Source organism: Pleurodeles waltl, chromosome 2_1 (assembly GCF_031143425.1).
Source record: "Pleurodeles waltl isolate 20211129_DDA chromosome 2_1, aPleWal1.hap1.20221129, whole genome shotgun sequence".
NCBI lineage: Eukaryota > Metazoa > Chordata > Amphibia > Caudata > Salamandridae > Pleurodeles > Pleurodeles waltl.
The window spans coordinates 780,481,971-780,502,418 of NC_090438.1; the positions used below are offsets into that span (position 1 = coordinate 780,481,971).

Sequence of the window (20,448 nt, forward strand, 5' to 3'; positions counted from 1 at the left end):
CAATATGGATGGGGCAGAGTATTGAGGACAGAATATCCAAAAATATAATATCGACAGGTAAGTCTAGATTTTGTGTATCTAACTCCTACACTGTACATATATTCTCAAGGCATGTATGTGTGGAGTTAGGCATGGTAAATCTTTACTTCCCTATATGCATTACTTTTCGATATTTTGCCCTTGATACTAGTATGCCACGAAATTGTTGGTATGGATATTCAGAAGTAGAACCTTGGTGAGTACCCATCATGTAGAATCGCCACTATGACGAGTCCCTGTGACGAAACCATCAATAGCTTAGTTTTAGCTGCAATCAAGATAAATGTGCCTCTGTCTGTGCACCCGTTTACTCTCTCCCAACACTATCCTTCACAACTTCCATTTTTCCTAAATGACTACCGAAGATGGAAATGCCACTAGTAGCCGATGGGCAGAGTATGGTGTAAATTGCTGGTAATGGGAGAAAGCCATGATGGTAACACACAAAGAACTTTGCCCAACTCACTTCCATTACAACTTCCAGGAACATAATGCTAGGCAGATAAAACAAATCAACATGTAAAAAGAACAGGAATAGGAAGGCTCTCTACAAATTTCCCTTCCTAGAATATGTATCTGAAGAGTCTATCCTGCCATCTTGTATCAGAAGGGATTGAACCGATGCCTTCTGGTTTATTAGGTCATTTTTATTTAATTTAGGCACATAATGTAAAACGTTTCGTTGAGTGGTAGGTTTCTGGGGTAGTTAGAAATACAGTTGGAACTAGGCAGTGTCCTTGGTGGGTACTGTAATTTATGAGTGGATTCTAAAGTCTTAAATGCAAAGTGAATAACCAAGGTTCTCCCTTTGTAAACTTGACTCCAAAAAGGGTAGTGAGGTTGAGAAGTCAAGTCTTAGTCGATGAGATAGTAATGTTTTAAGCTTTGATACAATATGTAGAAAATGTACCTTTCTGATAAAGGGGGACAGAATTCCTACAGCTGAAATGACATCATAGGAGGTATACATGGGCGCCAATTCACCAAAATGCCAGGGGTAGCAGAAGTGACATCACACACCACGCCATATCACCTTCACTTTGACTCATACACATGATTAAACAAACACACACATTCACACACTCTCTCACTTAAACAAAACATGCTCTCACCCGCAAGCATGCTTACACCATACATTTAAAAGCATTTTTTTTACTTACCTTAGCTGCCAGATAGTGTTAAATACCAGCTAACTGCACTCAATTGTTATTACACAAATAGTGAATAATATGATTCACTATTTGTGTAATCACAAAAATAGAAAGAAAACTAGGATATTGGATCCCGAAATGACGTCCATTAGGACGAGCTTCCCCTGTGTTAAAGGCACTCAGTTTTATCACATCTGAGCCAGGAGCCCAGGAGTCACAAAGACACTGCCAGCGGTCGCAAGGGGCAAGCCAGGGGTCGCAGCTGCGTTCCCTGGCAACCCCTAAATGACGACAATGGAGGTACGTGGTTAGGGCATACAGTAAAGTTGGTCAGTATTCAAGCTTGGGGCCTTAGCCGCATCTCCAATCTCAGAGATGTTTGGGAGGGAGATCATAACAACAGACCTTTCTCCTATTTGATGGGGACGAATAATATCCATCATATGCAATTTCATCAATATTTAAAATTACGCCATGCATTGGAGGCAGACAGAGGTGTCCTTACAAAAGTGCCAAATTATAATCCGTCTGAGGTGCAGGTCAAACTGTCGGCAACAGAGAACAAGGGCATTTCTAGACTTTACGGTACATTGGTGGCTAACACCCTGACCCTCTGTGGCATTGAGAGGCAGGTGAGCACAAGATGTTGGCCATTTAAAAGATGCGGATTGGGCTGAGGCAAAAATGGCCTTTCGGATTTTGATGATTTCTACAAGACGGTCTCATTCAGTTGAAATATCTAAACATAATATTTTGCAGCCCATCGATCTTCGATAAAATTAAGCCGGGACTTGAACCTACTTGCCTTAGATGTAGAACTGAGCTGGCTACCTTCTATCATCCGTTGTCGACATGTCCAGTGATACAGGGATACTGGATCTATATTCATACAATTCTTATGAAGGGAGTGGGCAGAGTAGCCCAAGTCAATCCCAGGATGGCACTGTTAGGACTAATGGATGAACGATGCAGCTCAAGAGCTACCATAACCCTGGTGGCAATTGGACTTATAGTTGGTAAACGTGTTACAGCCTGCCATTGGCGCCTTTCAAGGGCTACTCCTGTACAGGAGTGGATGCAGTCCATACACTGATGTGCCAGGGCAGAGGGATATGTCTATAAATATAGGAGATATCCCCAAAAGCATATATACATATGGGGTATGCTGCTAAATTATTCCTCTAATGCAGAGGTCTAGGTGAGGAAAATTCTTATGATTGTGTATCTGTTTTCTTGAGCATAACGACATACTGTATAATGATGCCTACTTGTTTTGTTTTGCTTTCCTTAAAATCAATAAAAAGTGGTATAAAAATTACTCTTTAGCAAGCCCACCCAACCCAGAATTTTAAATGTTAGGGAGTTAGGGGCATATTAATGAGATGTGTGCATCAAACCTTAAGTCATATTTTTGGGGTAAGGCAACACAGCACAAATGGTTGCTTTGATTTACTCTGCCCTGGGAAGGCATTCCTTGAGCATTGCGTGGGTGTTCCATGCAACTCCAAGGTTTTTGATAGAGTCCCAGATTTACCAAACCTGGTAAACCTGAGAATGTGCCAAAAAGATACCTCTCCCCAGGAGATCTGTAACAAGAAAACATATCTTTTTTTCTCCTCCTTACTTCCTCTTTTTATGTGTGCTACATTCTGCAGCACACATAGATAGAGGAATATGCTTCTAAGGATTGGTTTTGTGCAGGAAGGTGCCCCTTCCTGCACAAAAACAATCCTGGATGCAATGCAGGCACCCTTGCACCATGGAACAAGGGTGCCTCAGTTGGCGCTAGGCAGCTCACTGTGCACCAACGAAGGGGAAAATGACAGACACACACCCTATGCCTTAAATACAGCACATTCCTGTCCCTTCCCAGTGATGCAGTGCAGCACAGCAAATTGACTTTCTGTGCTGCAATGCACCACTTTGCCATGAGTATGTCCTTAGATTGCACAGAGTTTGGACTTCTGTCCAGGAGGAGGCTGCTAAACGCATCTCAGTACTTGTGCTCTACCTCTAACACAGATCAACTGGCAAACTCTTTGGTAACTCGTTGGCAAACTGCTGTATGTGACATTTATGTAAGTCAACTGCCTAATATGGGATGTTCTGTGTTCTTACACCACCTACATATGGGATTTTAAAAACATAGCAGGGGGGCCAATAAGCAGTCATGTGGCACTGTAGAAAAGACTGTAGCATTAACAAATCAGATTAACCCATTTGTATTGCAACAGTTGAAAAGAAACAAGCATTTGCAATGCAATGGGTCTTGTGTGTGCTCGAATTAGAGCTATTAGAGTTGTAAATTCCTAACTGGACTTTTCTTGCCACATAAATTGAAAATGAAAAGTAAAACATTTGACATAAGCAAGTCAATTCAAAGCGCCACGGCCGGCATGAGAGTGAACAGGAGATTTATTGGCTCCCTGCATGAATGTCTAGAAAGGATCATGGCTGAGATGAAACGGAAAACAAAACTGGAGACGGGGCCATCACACGCTGTAACACGAGGAAGCGTGACGTAGTGTGATGGCCAACAAAAATGTTCACTTAGTGAAATCGCCTGGGAGGGAACTCAGCACACAAAGGAGGGACATTTCAGAAAATGCACCAATAACAATTAAGCATTTAAGACAAGCACAACAAAGAATGAACAGCAGTAGTGGGTGTGGTTAAAACCCCACAGAGAGATTACAACAGGCCACAGCGCTTGCGCACTTGACCCTAAAAAGTTCACAGATATAGCCATTCGTTATAAAAATACTAAAAGGTAAAGAAAAGGGTGGGAAAAAAGAAAACATTTAGGTTTCAATATTACAGTTTGATATAAACAGTCTCCATCAATTATGAAATTGATATATAGTTCCTCTTGCAACAACTACCTGATGCTCCATTTTAAAAGCTGTATTAAATTCCTTCCAACATTCCTGATACGTCCGAGCTGTTTGGCCTTTCCATTTCTATGTTTGAGTTGACCATGTTTAATCATAATTTTACTTAGGTTTTGGAAAGTGGTGACCAGACATTAACCCTAAGGGGTAACTCACATATGAATACTGTCTGGATTATCCTAGAATCCTTGTAAGTCTGATATAATAGATTCTAAACAAATGTGTTTTTCTATAAAAAATGTAGGAAGGTTAAGGCTGTAAAAATGTTGAACACAAAACCAAAAAACAAAAGGTGGTTTGACACCTGTAGGACTAAAATGCAGAACGTAATTCATAGTGATAGGTGGAAAACAATGTCTTTAGCAGTCCAAAATCTGCACTCTGGTAACCTTGGGATTCCTTCAGGCTTGTTAATGTCACTTTAGTCAAAAGATTGCTACAAAGTAATCATGGTGCTATTGGCATGTCTGTCTGGATTCCTAGTTTCAAAGTGTCCAAGGAGGACAGCTGAGTGGGCCTGACCAGTTCAGCAGCATTCATACCCTGTGGGAAACATAAGCTCTATCATCAAAGTAATCATGCCTCACACCTTTCTTTGCCAGACCCAAGCACTAAGGGAACAATGCTAAGTGTTTACAAAGTCCCTTGCTTCCAAATGGAAGATGTGCAGGTTCTGGTAATCCCCTTCCCAAATATCCTAGGCATTGCATATATGACCCTTGAAGACTCCAGGAAGGGCCATTAAAAGGTAAGGAGGTGTCTTTGCTCTTCCATACCAAAAGTGTTGTATATTAATCTTTAAATCGTTTTATTCTCAGGGACATTATTGCCTGTTTCATGAATACAAAATATAACAAATAGATAACATCTCACTGTTGATTTGGCATTTTCAAGTCAAATTAATTCGAGGATGCCATTATGGTCATGACTGCCGTCTTCAAACCTTACTGCTTAATCTAAACAACATATATTTTTAGATTGAGACTATCAGGCAGCGTAAGCTGTCTGGTTGCAAAAGACTTATTGTCGGCTCAACAAGAATTTGGTCCTAGCTTGCCTGTCTTGTGTTTGGAGCATAGCCTTTTTACTATCTCTCTGACTGGCTGCCGTCCATCCTTCCACTGCACATTTATAGGGAGCTACTTTTTTTCTTTTTGCTTGAGTGCATGTGTTTTCCAGCTCCCTCTTGCGTTCTTCTCTCCCATGCTCTGTGTTGCTGTCTCCCTTGTGTTGCAAACTCTCTTTTGAGTGCTTCTTCCCCACACAAACTCCCTGCCTTCCCAGCATTCCGTGGTGCTCTCTTGCTCATGTGCTTCTCCCCCCCACTCACCGTGCTATTCTCCCTTATGTGCTGCTTGTGCTCTCACCCCAACGAGCTCCTCCGTTCCCTCTCACCACTTTTTTTTTAGTCAAAAGTCGGCCATCACCAACCGTCAGCCACCCAACAGCCTGTGGGGGAAGCAGCAGGCAGCTGCCATTTTATGTGCTTCCCTTGTCTAGCATAGCACATTACTCGTCGAGCAAAAAACTCTTGAAGCACCCATGCTTACTGAAATTTTTGTAGGTAGTTAGCTGTCATGTGGGAGGGAGGGGGCAGCGGATCGGCGTAGGTGCTGATTGGAATTCGGACTTCAGGTCTGGGGGCGGTTTGTGCTCGTGATCCTAGTGCCACATCTTCTCTAAAAGTGCATGGAATTTGATCCCACCATATGTCAATCTGGGTTTTCGATGCATGGCAACCTCAGGTTTGTCTACTATTTGTTTTAAATAACTTTACTCATGGGTATTCAATAATACCAACAAAACCAATGCAAGCAAGGTAATTCATACATAAAAATAACCAGAAAACCATAACACCGTTAATAATACATATAATTTGAAACTTCCAAACCATAACACCATCAATAATAAAGATAATTTAGAACTCCCAAACCATAACGTCCCTAATCCTGCAGATAATTTACTCGTCTAGGCTGGAGTGAATCACCAGAAAAAACAGATAGGAAAAATGGTTTCTCGAATTAAGTGCAAATCCGAGAGAAACTTATTTGAAAGAAACGCAGTGTGTATCAACTTTATTCCTTTACAAAAAAAGTATATGCTTTAGAAAACGAGTCACACTGGAGTTTACTGATTCTCCAGGGCGAAATAACAATAACTAACGTTTGCCAGATAAACCGTTTCAAAACACAGAATGCCGTGAAAGTACAATTGTGAGTGTGTGTGTGAGGGTGTGGGTGGGGGGGGGGGGAGGGGTTGGGACGTGCATTAGACAGTGAAAAATAGCATTTTATTTCCTTAGACTGTTAAGGGGCTAAATCATGCTAGTCTTTGGTCATTTTTTTTCCACTTGGTTTTGGGTGACCTGACTTTCATGTTGTGCGTGTAAGTTAAACCTCCAAGTTCAAATGGCTTTAAGAATTGTGTCCTCGTTGTTTTCATCTAATTAACTGTAAATGCAAATCTGTGCCTAGCATTATGATGGTCTCCTGGGAGGGCAACACCTGTCCCACACATGGCTTCAATTAAGACAACACACTGGGCGAGACCACTTTTACACCTGTCCCGAACAAATCAACGTAATTTCCACCAAACCCGCCAGATGCAGTTCCTGCTATTCTAAACAGCTTCACCTTTATGGAGATAGCTTTGCTGCAGATGGATTTAACAACTAAAAAATAATAACAGTAATAAAAAGGATAGCAAAGCCAATAGGCTTGGCATTGGCCGCCATCCTTTTGGAAATGCTTGTTTTGTTTAGTCTTGGTTTTTGCAAACGTTTTCTGTTTGGGAACAGTGGAGGGATTATGCTAATCAAATGGTTTACCTGCAGGAACCAGACCATTTCCGAGACTGATAATCTCCTCATCAGTGATATGACACAGCTCGCTATTACAGGCTTCGAAAAATCTTTAAAATGTCGTCATACCTGCAGGTCTGTTTACGTGTTATCTATTCAACACAACAGTTCTGCACTTGAGCCTGCAAATATTCGTTCAAATGAGGAACCATAAACATACTTGCTTAGCTGTCTAGTGGTGAAACCCATACTTAAAGTAAAATAGGATGAACATCGTGGGGACTCTCTTTTTCATAACAATTGGGTGCATAAGTTGACAAATGACATTTTACTCTATTTTCTAAAAAAAAAAAAAAAAAACAATCTCTATCTGTAACAGTCCAGAGTTCAGTGTTTTGCACATTGTTGAATACAAGACACAGTGGGATCCCGGAGGTGTGGCACAATTTTGTGTGCAGTCTGATTGGGAGGTCAAAAGCAGTTTCACACCAGACTTGAACTGCACTTGCCAAACGGGACTAGCAGCACGTAAAAACACTCTTTCCCCACTGAAAAACAGCTCGTTAGAGGAAAGACGCGACTCAAACCATTTATTATTATTTGACATCTTCCAGTGGCTACCTACTGGCCAGTGAAAGTGGCAGGCCAGCCTCAAGATGTCAGAGACTTCAATGGCCAAAGCAAATGAGGACAAGGCCTGGATAGCTTGCCCCAGACCACAACAACCAAACAACAAAAAATGTAAGGCAAGACTGGGGGCATGGGTGAACTGTTCCACACTGACATGTTTAATTTAGTTTTAAAGTGCCTCACCATGAAACACTAAAATAACCAGTATATAGCAGGCATATGAGTCTGTGGGGCAGTTTATAGTGCAAAAGAGTTTCAGCAGCCCAACCGTGTGAAGACATATTAAACCTGACACTGGGTCCCATGAGACATGTTTATAAATGTAGCTGCATGGGCAGTACAAAATGGTGTATCTTTTATCACAGAAAGTACTTGTGGGCAGATTTATTAATAATTCACTCCATACAGTGTGGCAAGGCAAGTTGATGCATTGTGTTATGGAAGAGAGCTGAAAGAGTCATAACTACTGAGATATAGCGTTGTACAGCTCTCTCCTGAGCTGGTGCTCTTGAGGCTGCCTACGCCAACACATGCACCCTTGCATTGTTTTTTCCAGTATAGATACAACCCATTTGGGTCATAACTATATGTTTGTGTTTTCAAAGTCTAGGATCCTGGCGCACAGGCAACATTCAAACTTCAGAGCCAAAATTTCTTCTTGCTGTCACTCCCAAGGCTGCTGCTCTTAATTGAACAGAAGAAAACAACAGAAACATAATTAACGTGTTTATAGAAGACAAGCCATCAATTTGTGCCCTCTCACATATTGACTCACAGTGGCGTATAATGAGTGGAGATGTGGCATCTGTGGGAGAGGGCACATAGATGTTAAAGAGGAGTGGGTTTTAACAGTAGTACCCACACATGAGTATGCAACTCTCACAGAGTCGTATATAGGAGTGCGCATGCCCTCTTACCTCTTCTCTCCATCAGGAAAAAGTCATTGTCAGTGCTGTCACTTGATCATTGATGAGAACATATTTCATCACATCAAAGAACTAAAGCACTCACCATCTAGAGTACATAAAAGTTTATTGCATGGACTAGGCCATGTCCACTACATGACAAAGAACCATTTGTAGAGGATGTGACCTACCAAGGTGTGCCAGATCAAGCCTAATGGGGTTATTCAGAGTTTAACAGAGTGGCTACCCCCACGGACTAACCTCCAAAGGCCTGGGGAAGGCTATTGTTCCCCCATAAAGCTCAATGAATTGACCTAAAGCTTGCTCAGGCCCCCTCTCCTCAGCTGAAATGCCAACAGCAGGGACGTCCACTGAAGTGTGATTCAAGTTCTGAACATATTAACATCACTCAGGAAAACTGCAAACATTCAACCTGTTTACTCAACTAAACACAATGTGAGTGTGACTGATCAGTCAATCAATCAATCTATCTGATGTTTTATAGTGGGCTCTATTGCCTGCAGTCATCATGGCATCCGTAGGCATTAAAGCAACTAAAAAGACAGGGAAGGAATGAATTAACCGAACAGACAGTTTTCAAGCTCCAACCAAACTCTTCAACATGATATATGTGTCAAAGAGCTATTCCGATCTGATGAACCTTACTGGAATGTACAGGGCTACTAAATTGAACAGAAACTCAGATTCAGTCAAGTAAAGCACCTTAAACTGGATGTGATTATTGCCAGGCAGTCAGGGCAAAGCATGCCATGCAACAGAGATATGGTTAGAACTACAAAGGTGGCAGACTGGTCTAATTGTCAGGTTTCTGAACCACTGAAGTTTGCTTGAAGCCCTAACTGGGAACCCCAGATAGAAGAAATTAAAGCAGTCTATGTGACAGAGAACACAAGCCCCAATTATTACAATGGATGAATGTGGATAGAAAAGGGAGTGTCTTTTATAGGAGATTAAGGTAATCTGATCTTCCCAGTATGAGAGTTAATGTAGATAAAAGGAAAGGGCATTTCAATTTAAGAGGCAAAAAGGTGACTTAAAACATTGAAAGCAAAGGTCTTCAATTTTCTAATGCAAACCCATCTCACGCAGAAAAAAATAATTGCTGGGCGCTCAACATAACTATCCAATAAAATTGGCAGCTTTGAACATATTTGTCATTTCATACATTGCAGTTAAGTTGTCCTTTTAACAATGCAATGGAGTACATAATTACCAACATGCGTGTGGCAACCTGGACTCCCGAAAAGTGTAAAAATAGCCAGAGTGTGATCCTCTATCAGGAATGGGGGAAGAGAGCCATTCTCCCACTTAGACACCTACTTCCAGCCAGGACATGAGTGAAAAAATATATTACTGATAACCCTTCTTTCAGCAGAAACACCTCATGATGTTTGTCTCTGTACCTTGCGAGCAAACATGTGATCAATGTTCTTTTCCAAAATATTTCTTATGCTGTATACAACACCATAAAGGACTGTGATCCATGGTTTGGTAATTTGAGAGGAGTCAAAGACAGGGCCATGTATTTTGCGGTGCTGTCTGAATTCTATAAGTATCTTTGTGTGAATGAGCTGTTTTGGGGTTCATGGATAAGCTGGCGAACAACCAATTTCTATTTCTCCTCCTTCTTGAAATATAGAAGTGTTCCATACCCTTTCACACACTGGAGAAGGCATACTTGTTCTTATCTTTTCTAGGATAGAATGCCCATGCAAAATGTTTGTGATTACTCATACAGTTGCTACTTTGTGAGTATTGCAAGCATTGGTATGTCTACTGATACTCCTTTAACCTTCCCATTTCCCAATCCTACCCCTAAATCTGTGACAGCTGGAAGTTTATTTTCAATCCTTTTTTTTACCATGGTAAGTAGACTTTGTCACCACTGAAATCTACAATTACTGCATTTCTGAATTATTTGGCATCTGTGGCCACACATTATTTTGTTTGCAAGCCAATAACACTTTTGGGAATCAGACCCACAGTGAGATGGGCAGGTGACGGATTGAAATCACTGTGGATTATTTTACATTACATGGGTTTTCGCAGAGGAGCCTCTGGAGGATCTATGGCATCTTGATGCTTTTGAATGTCTCGGGCTGCATGGTGGATTTTAGTTTATCCCAATGGAGGGTGCTCCACTGGGGAGCAGCATTTTTACCTTTCACTAAATCCATCAACATGTATCCCCTGTTTCTACCTTAAAGCATTCACTCTACCTCTGCAGCTCATGCCAAGTCTGTCGGTGTAGTCCTGTTTCCATTATAAGGATGTTTTGGAGTATCCATATCTTCACCATTAGTATTTGTGCTGGTCTCATTCCCTGTGACAGCTGTCGGCAGGCTGTGTGCTCTTCTAGTACATCTTCATGAAGGATTCGGAACCTTACCCTAAATTGTGTGGCTATGACCCTGAATCTTGGGTCGAGGTGAAAGGAGGGTCAGGGAAAAAGAGTTGATAGGCAGAGAGGTGGAGAAATAGAACTAGGAAGATGAAATACACACAGAAGGGAGAACAATCAAGAAGTGAGGCCATGGGAAACAATAAAGAAAAGTGCTAATAACACTTGCTTAGCTTTTTTGGCCACAGAGCAACCAAAGGACCACACTACTTCCGAAATACCTTGAGTTAAGATGCCAGATACGACAAAGCATCATCCAAATGCCTCAAAGATTTACACACACAAATACCCCATGATGTGTTTCAGCTGAAAAAAGTAATGCCTTCTTTTCACTTATGTAAACTTTACACCAGAAGCCGAATATCGACTGAAGAATGGCTGACTATGTTTTTGGATTTCAGCAATATGTCCGACTGAGTCACAATCCCTCCAGCAACTATGATGAAATACAGAGAAAATTATTTTCAAACTAAATGTGGTCCCAACCCTCTAATAGTTTAAACATGTACCTTTCAGAATGACAATATGTTATAATTATCTTGATTTAGCATTTTGACCCTAATTGGACGGGAAAAAGTCGACACCGCCCAGGTCTAGAATGATACTATCTTGCCATTTCTTGCTACAGCACTTACATAGTCACCATCCCGTGGGACGAGGATGTTCATCTCAGACGACTTGGCACTCACAATCTCGCAGTCTATTGACTCCTCACTGAGGTATATATGGCATCCATCTGTCTTGTTAATGGAAATGGTTGGCACTTTCCCCATCACCTGGAACAGAACAAACAAGTAACATGAAACTAATCAAAACATCACATCTGAGTGAAAAACAAAACAGAAGGCAGACGTATTGTTTGGGTTCCTCAAATTGCTGCACTCCCTCATTTATTATTGACAATTATAGTCAACAGTAGGGAAACTCTTTGATTTGGTACTTTGTAGAACAGCATACACAGGTACAGTGCTGCTGGAATACTGTTACTCAAGGGCCTGGGGAGCTCTTGGTTGGTGCTTGCTTCCTTCTGCCTGACTCTAAGCAGTCATCTTTCTCACCCCTGCACATGAAGGTCAATTCACCAATCTCCAGGGTAGTGAAAGTGACAGCACACGCCCTTTGATCCCCTGTTCAATCCCTTGTCCCACCCTTCACCCACTAACAGTCTCATATTTTCTTCTGCGGGGCACGTGAAGTGCAAGGAGTGGAAACTGCACAAGTAAATATGGCTCTTAGAGCTCTTCTTATTTTCTCTTGCTCCCCCTGCCTTCAAGACCCTAGTGACCATGGTAGTAAGGACAGTGTCAAGAGGGGAAAAGGGTCTATTAAGGGTAGCGATTGCTACCCCTAGCTACCAATAACTGATGCCTTTGCCCCCGCTGAAGGAAACTCCGAAAATCTGGAGTTCCAGTATGCTGGTGGGAGTCTGTGTCATCTGCAAACAAGCATTGCCAATGCAATAGGTATGGCTTGCATTTTGCGTTCTGACTAAAACAATAACAAAAACCTGCTTCTGTGAAGAAACAGAACAAAAAACAGCTTTCTGTATACAATTCATCCATGAGATAAATATTTTAAAGTGTAAAAGAGTCCCTTGTGCATTGCAATAGAACCACTCCATAGGAGGCAGAATCATACATCACCCTGTCAACAGCATAAGGTGAGAAGGTGTATTCCTCTGGGTGCAGCCAAAGACCACTCTGTGTATATTGTAAAGAATTTGTAAAAGTAAGTTATGCATCCCTAAGAAGGCTTCCCTGGTTTTCATAATGTCTGTTGTATCACTGATAAACAGATTTCAAATATGGAACCTAGTGCGCATTCCCTGGCCACTTCAAAAGCCCTCTACTCTATCTTGAGTAAAATTTGTTCACTAGCGTCATTTAACTCCTGCAACTTAGCCGGTTGTATCTCACTTTACCAAGCTGGAACCTCCAGACGAGGCTGCTTGACGTGCCTATGATTCTTAAGGGTATAAAAGAGAGGAAGGCTTTGCCTCCCATCAAGAACCCATCCATGGACTTTTGTGAATCTAATTCCTTCCTCGCAGAAAATCACTTAAATTTGACTGGCAACACTGCATGATCAAACCATACTGCCAGACATCCTTCAATACTGTGGCTTCTAATAAGGGTATCAGTTTTTCATGTATTTTCCACATTGCACCACAACTGCCTCGAAGTGCCACTATACTGGAGGCACTACATCAACTTTACCACCACCGAGAATGCTACTACCCAGGATGTGGCTATATCGAATAAAGTTAGAACAAGGGTCAGCATTAGAATGGGGCTACAGTAAGGGAAAATGTTAGCTTTATGATTCGGGCACCGTTTGTGTTAGTGTGAGTGGATTCACATCCTCCAGGGCAGCGCTGCTCGCAGCGCTGCCCTGGGGATCAGGAGTCCCCATCTGCCATGGAAAGGTTGGCAGAATGGGGGACTAAGGGGACCCCTGCACTCTCCATGCACTTGGTTTGGACAGTACAGGGGCTCCCATGCAAAGCCCCATCGTGCATTACAGGCAGTGGAATGCGCGACGGGTGCTGCTGCACCCGCTGCACTGCCATAATGGAGCCGAAGTCAATGTTAAGGCCCTGTTCACCGCAGGGCCGGCGGGTGGAAACACTGTTTCTGCCCACCTGCCCTGTGGTGAAGTCCTATTAGGTCCGGCGGGGTTCAGGCCACACAGGTGGTCTGATGGCAGGAAGGGTTTGGTGGACGGCCTCCGCTGCCCACCAAACTCTTAATGACCCCCACAATGTACAATTATTTCATTACAAATTCAGGAGTACCATATTTGTCAACTAGTCAAAACACATTACAGATTGCTAAAACTGTACCCTCATCACACTGGGAAAACTGGTAGTAATGCTAGCTCCATAACATGAAAAAATGTTCAGAAATCTTATTTGTACAAGTAATTCCTCTGTGATGGGTAGAACCGAAAGCTGTCATATAGGGTAATTTTGCATCCCCTGATCGCAATAAAATATATACCACATTGGGCCTTGCTCCTGATTTAGCATCCTTTTCCTCTTACCCATTCACTCTAATCATTTCCCCTCATTTTATTTTATTAAAAGATTTTTCTAAAAATGACAAGATGGTTTAATCTGATATTGAATGGTTGAGCTATTTTACTAATTTAAACTCATGTGCCTTCTGCTAAGCTACCTGCTGGTGCTCATATTTAATTTGCAGGCTGTTATGAAAATTCGCGAAGCACCTTGATCTCATTAATTTGACATGTTATTAAACCAAATTATGCTCAAGCCTGAAATTAGAGCAAGTACAATTTAGAGAAAAAAAGTAATGGACGAAGGATGAATTAAGGAGAATGGAGGTTTTTTGACCTAAGCACAAAGATGGCTAGAGGAAGGAAAGAGACAAAGAACAGAAGATACAGGTACCTTTGCATTCAACTACTGTTATTTTTTTGAAGTAACTATATCTGACTTACTTCATCTAGTTCTAATGCACACGTAACACATGCCACATGCTGGGAAGTGAGATCGCGGGACAACGTGGCAATGCAGGAGTGAAGGACAAGGGTAAGTGGCAGGCGAGCATGCAAAGCATAACAAAGAGTGGGAGGAGAGGGAGATGCTTAAGTGTATGAGTTGGGGTGGAGTACAGAGGCAGCTCCAAAAGCTGCCCAGTTCCACATACTGGGGTCTACCTCATGCAATGTTTAATTTGGGCTTGTGGTTTCGGTGCAGGGCACCAGCACTTATTTTTTAGGGCCGGCACTTATTTTTCTGCCTCAAGCATTTACTGCAAGCAAAAGACACATATGTGAAAGACGGAGGAAGAGAAAAACGAAAAAGCCTCACAATGGGAGAAAGCAGAAAGCTGCAAGAGTGAGCTCAAAGGACAGGGAGTGGCTGTAAATGGATCGAAGAGGCCTGAGATGATTTCAGGATTAAGCTGCCTCAGTATTCCGTGTTCGCACATTTAATTGCAGCAGCCACATGTTTAAGAGGAGGGCTTTGGGCACCGGCACATTTTTATTTACAAATTAAGCACTGACCTCATTCCTTGGAGGAAACAATAAGGACAGAAGATAAAAGGGGTGGGTCAGGGGAAGTACTTCCCGTTGAACAACTCAACTGGCAATGCGCCATGCCAGTAAAAGATGCTAAATGCAGAGTTGATGAGCAAAGTAGGGAACACTCATAGAGGTCTAGGCCAAGTACAAGGAGAAATAATGGAAACAATGGGAGATTTCACAGAGATCACTATCATGCCACAATGGATGGAGGCCAAATGACAGCAGCTAAATGCTGTAAACCCTTGTCACCACAGCAAAACCAACTAGACACATGCTTTGGAGCTTCGAAAGTGCACAAATAAATGTTGGAAGAATACTCTTACCTGTATTTGAACATCCTTTGAATTAATCACTTCAACAATACCCACAACATTGTCGAACACAAGGCCAAGTTTTTTACAGTTGTCTGAAAACAAACAAATTATGTTGTAAGGTTTCTGTCCTATCCATGCTGAACTTTTTTCTCATTTGAATTCATTAGCTTTGGATTGAAAACAAAACTGTCCTAGCAGAAAAGGCTCACCAATTATGATTGAATTTATTTTGCCTTTGATCTGTAGCGTAGACTTGTTGCATTTAAAAATGTAAGCTACTTGCTTTAGCTCTGTTTTGGAAATCACCAGGTCATTTACGCTGTCTTGGTACTCCTGAAATGAAAAAAAAACATTTGCTCAGCAAATCCCAGTAGTGCTGTTACCCAGCAATATAGCAATATATTTGCTCAAAATACAAAGAGCTTAAAAATACATATCTGTTTAGCTTAGGCATTTGTACTGAAATCAACAACACTGCCTTTTCACCATACTTCCTGCGGTGTAATCTATGTACCTGTCACTAACTGGTGCAATGGACTGCCTGACTCTTTGCATGTCAACACAAACTGACACGGGCTTTCTTTTATGTCCATGCTGTTGAATATAATCAAATGAGTCCTGCCCTACAGCAATTAAGGGCTAGGTGTAGCCTACACCCATTTTAGCCATGGTTGGGTGGATCATGGCCCATTCCCCTTATGTAGTGTTTATTAATATAGCGTTTGGTCAGTGTCACATTTTTAATGAGTGGGTACATGAGAGGCACACAGGATCAGAATGTTAGAACCAATAATCTAGGTAGAGACACAGTGGGTCCAATTTGATAGATTTGTTGAAATTGTTCTGCTTATGTTTACTCCTACATCTGAAGTATATTTCCCACTTTGCTGGAATTACAACATGTTCCCAGCAATGCTACTAAGAAGCTGCAAGCCAAAGTTTTCCCAGGAGCGATCTAATAAGTTTTTGCGAATTCTATTTTCACATGATCAAATAAACCTAGTTAGATTTGGTCATGTACAAATCTGTGACCAAGTGAAAAGGCACTTGCTAACTCCCCCCCGCCAGTTACCACCCTGAGCTATAGACATGGGGTGGGATTCACAAAGGTGATTTACACTTTTGAGTAATTTACACTTTTGAATAAGTTTACTTCTTTCCGATATCCAAAAGTAAATCACTACAAACAAAAACATAGTAAGTCCAGCATCACGTATGCCCCATTTTGTTTTCTTTAGGTGGGAATGTAATATTAATTTACACTTCAGAAAATAATGCTAATTTAATTTAATATATTTAAATTCACTAAAGGTTTATTTCAAAAGTATTTAATGTTGCTGTAGCATTTAAAAAAAAAATTCTACATTAAAAATAGTAAAGTAATATACATTAATATTTAATATAACTATTTTAATATTTATTTTTTCCCTTATGCTTTACCATGTTGAGATCTCTGCCTTAAGTGTTGCCCCTATGGTAAAGTATAGGGACAATTTAAAGAAAATATTTAACTTCAAAATAGTGTATTAAAATATTTTATAGTTAGACTATAAATATGTACTATTTTATATGTTTTCAATGTTAAATTATATTTACTTACATTTTTTACTATTTTAAATAATTTAGTTTAATTTAACATTATTTCATATAGTTTCTCTAAAGATCTCTAACTCTCTCATTTTCTATACAATGGTGTTGCAGTACTAGTAGCTGGCCATGTATGGTGCTAGGCTTACTTCTACTTTAGTAGTGGTAACTTACACTTGTAAATTTGGCTCCACACCCTTTTTCATGGGTGAGGTATGTAAATTAAACTTTTTGAGTAACTATATACTCCGACTTTGTGGGTAACTAAAAAGCAGTAAACTTACTCAAACATGTAAATTGCTCAAAAGAGCAAGTTATCTCGGAATCAGCCCCTTAGTTCTGCAGTTTACAAATGTAAACCTCCGATCTAGCAAATGTGTTTAGGTGAGTAGAAATCACTAACCTTCTGTCATTGAATGTGATTGCTGCAAACATCTTTAGTTATTTGTTACATGTGACCTGTTTCATTTAGAAGGTGAAATAAGAGTTTTTTCATCTGCAACCTTCACTACAACCAGCATCTGATTTCTTTCTCATAAACAGCACAGAAACCCTCGCTTTGGAAACATCAGTGAATACCTTTGACATTGGACCCCTAAAAGTAATCATTTACCCAGCATCCAGATCTTTGTGCCTACTCTGCGAGGCTGTAACCTACCACCACTCCCATAGTCAACCTTGAAGCAATGTCTATTACTTCCTCTTCCCTCTTCCTCATTATTGTCCTTACATTTCAGGTTCCAGCTTTGCCATGATAGGTAAACTTATATATAAGTATATTGCACAGTTTCCTGTGAAATCTGAATGTCATCGTAGTGACCGCCACCGCTCCACTCTGCAGAGCTTTATTATTCATTTAACAAGCATTTGCAATGCAATAGGTCTCGCATTTGCTTGAGTTAGAGCTATTGGCATTGTAAATTCATAACTGGAATTTTCTTGCCACATACATTGGTCAACTCTGCCTCATAATTTTGTCTTTTCCTGCCATATAAGTCCAGTGGCTCTGCATATACTTAAGTCACTTCCATTTACCTTCTTCCTCTATCTGCAGCAAATATCAAGAGTGTTCAAACAGTCCGCATGAAAAAAGAATGTGAGAAAATAATGCAGTGTGTAACCATATATTGAGCCGCAGAGAGCATAGTACATTACACATTTTCAAGGCTAGCAGGACTACTGAAGTGATATTACGAACAAGGTCCATAAAATAACAGCTGTCAAGTTTCAGCAACGAGAACGCTTAGAAAGATAATTATAATGAATGGTGGCAAAGGTTATTATTTTGGAGTCCCCACTAACACAGAAAGAGCACATTGTGGTCAATGTTTTGAAGGTGGTCCCATTGTCCTAGGACCACCACAGGCTGAGTTATGAGAAAAAAGCTTTTGTAAAAGTAATGCCCTGCAAAGCATTATGTGGCAAGTTTCCATACCACAAATATTTCAATATGTTGTTATGACTGTAATGCTTAGAACTGCCTCTGGGGACACCACAATGAAAACATTACAAACAAGGCCATTAAAACACAAGCTACTCCCAACTGTAAAATAAACGTTCCAGCCATGAGAGAGCTTAAGCAGACAGTCAGTGGTGGGAGGGGTTATTATTTTGTAGTCCCCACTAACACAATGTAGACAGAAAGAGCACGTTGTTGTGAACATTTTGGCGGTAGTCCCATTGTCCTAGGAGCACCACAGCCTGAGATATGAGCAAAAATGTTTTGTAAAAGTAATACCATTCAAAGCATTATGGGAAGAGTTTCCCGAGCGCAATTAATATTATGTAGTATTGGCTCTCCCCCTGTGCAGTGAGAGCCGCTTTTGCTTTGAGGATTTCTGTTTTACTGTAAAGCATTTACCAATTTCAAGTGTTTTAAGGGGAGGGCCACATTTGGAATAACCTGCATTAAAAAGAAACAGAGGTTTGTTCTCTCCAGAAAAGTCACCTTCTTAGGATCGTCTCCTTTTTTTTATTTACATGCTCTAGAGAAAAAGATTCTGAATCCATTTCATTCACGTCTGTGTGTGTGTGTTGCTGTCCGTGGCACTATCCGTGTCTAGGCACTGTGGGGGTTATTACAACTTTGGAGGAGGTGTTAATCCATCCCAAAAGTGACGGTAAAGTGACGGATATACCACCAGCCGTATTACGAGTTCCATAGGATATAATGGACTCGTAATACGGCTGGTGGTATATCCGTCACTTTACGGATTAACACCTCCTCCAAAGTTGTAATAACCCCCTAAGTGTCTTCTCTTCCCGCAAGCAATATCACATGATGCTGTACCTGTGGGGCATAGGGTGGCTGTGCACTATGGCTAGTGCACGCTGCCCGTGGAAGTGCACACTTATGTGCACATGGCAGTGCTTAATTTGAGCCGATGGTTTCTGGTGCGGGGGCACCAGCACATATTTTTGAGGGATCGCACTTTTTCTTCTGCCTTAACCATTTCCAAAGACACATATGGGAACGACCGAGGAAGAGAAAAACAAAAAAAGTCACAAAGGAAGAAAATAGAATGCTGCAAGAGTGAGCTGAAGGGGTAGGGGGTGGCTGTAAATGAATTAGAGGCCTGGGATGGCTTCAGGATGCCTCAGTATTCTGTGCTCGCACATTTAATTGCAGCAGCCACATGTTTCAGAGGAGAGCTTTGGGCACTGGCACGTTTTCATTTACAAATGAAGCACTGGCACATAGGAAATTAAAGTGTGAACATGTGTGGTGAGCACTACTAGAAGTGAAGCTTAGGCCTGGACTAAATGTTTCAATACATGGGACCGATTCTGTAAAACAGCATAGAGACGTGTGCATGCGTGCGTTGTGTGTGGGTGGCTATGTGCGTGTCTGGGTTTATGTTGTGTGTGAATGTTTCCATGTGTGTGTGCCGGCGTGTGTGTGTTTGTCTGCTGTGTGTGCATGTTTCCTTGTGTGTGTGTTTGTGTGGAATAACCTGCATTATAAAGAAATGGAGGTTTGTTCTCTCCAGAAAAGTCACGTCTGAACGCCTCCTTTGTTTTGTTTACCTGCTCTAGAAAACGTTTCTTGCCACACAAACTGAAAATAAAAAATAAAACAGTTGATATAAGAGAGCCGATTCAAAGTGACACAGCTAGCGTGAGCGCGAAGGAGAGACAAAAAAGGAAAAAGAAGTTTGCTCACAGTCAAAGTTATCGGCAAAAGTGCAATTATCCATGTAACAGGGTCGATGGCCAAGGCGGTAACAAAACCACCCCAAGGAGGGACAAACTTAAAACATTTACCAATGATAACAAAAGATTTTTGAAAGGCAATCCCATGCGCCCTGCTATGCTCGACCTAAAAAGGAAATAAATGAGGGGTTCATTTTGTCATAGAAATTATGGTTAGTGCTGTAGAAACCAAACTTAGGGCACATTCTAAACGAGTTGTCAATTATCTTCCTCTTTAATTCCATTAAAACATTCTGACTTCCTGACTGAAACATCCACTTTCAACACAAGCAGCAGGCTGCCAGGTAACTCCCTGGTGATCAGCAGCTTTACTATAGTACTCTAATGTGCAACCAGAATGCTAACACTCTGAATCTATGCCAAAAGTGTGGCACCTCTGAATGCCATCTTGATGGAATTGAAGTGGAAAATTAAAAGCATTTTCTTCTGAAAATACTGAAGTA

The 20,448-nt window shown here is 41.2% G+C and overlaps 1 protein-coding gene across 1 annotated transcript in view; it reads right to left on the reverse strand.

The window, feature by feature from the left end:
• The window catches only part of CAP2 (cyclase associated actin cytoskeleton regulatory protein 2), a 420,383-nt gene that overhangs the window by 7,721 nt on the left and 392,214 nt on the right, over positions 1-20,448 (reverse strand). Inside the window, exons 10-12 of the mRNA XM_069218426.1 lie at positions 15,415-15,538; positions 15,215-15,297; positions 11,474-11,614 (exon numbers count right to left, since the gene is read on the reverse strand). Of these exons, the coding sequence (XP_069074527.1) occupies positions 11,474-11,614; positions 15,215-15,297; positions 15,415-15,538 (348 nt within the window). The remainder of the gene's footprint in view (positions 1-11,473; positions 11,615-15,214; positions 15,298-15,414; positions 15,539-20,448) is intronic.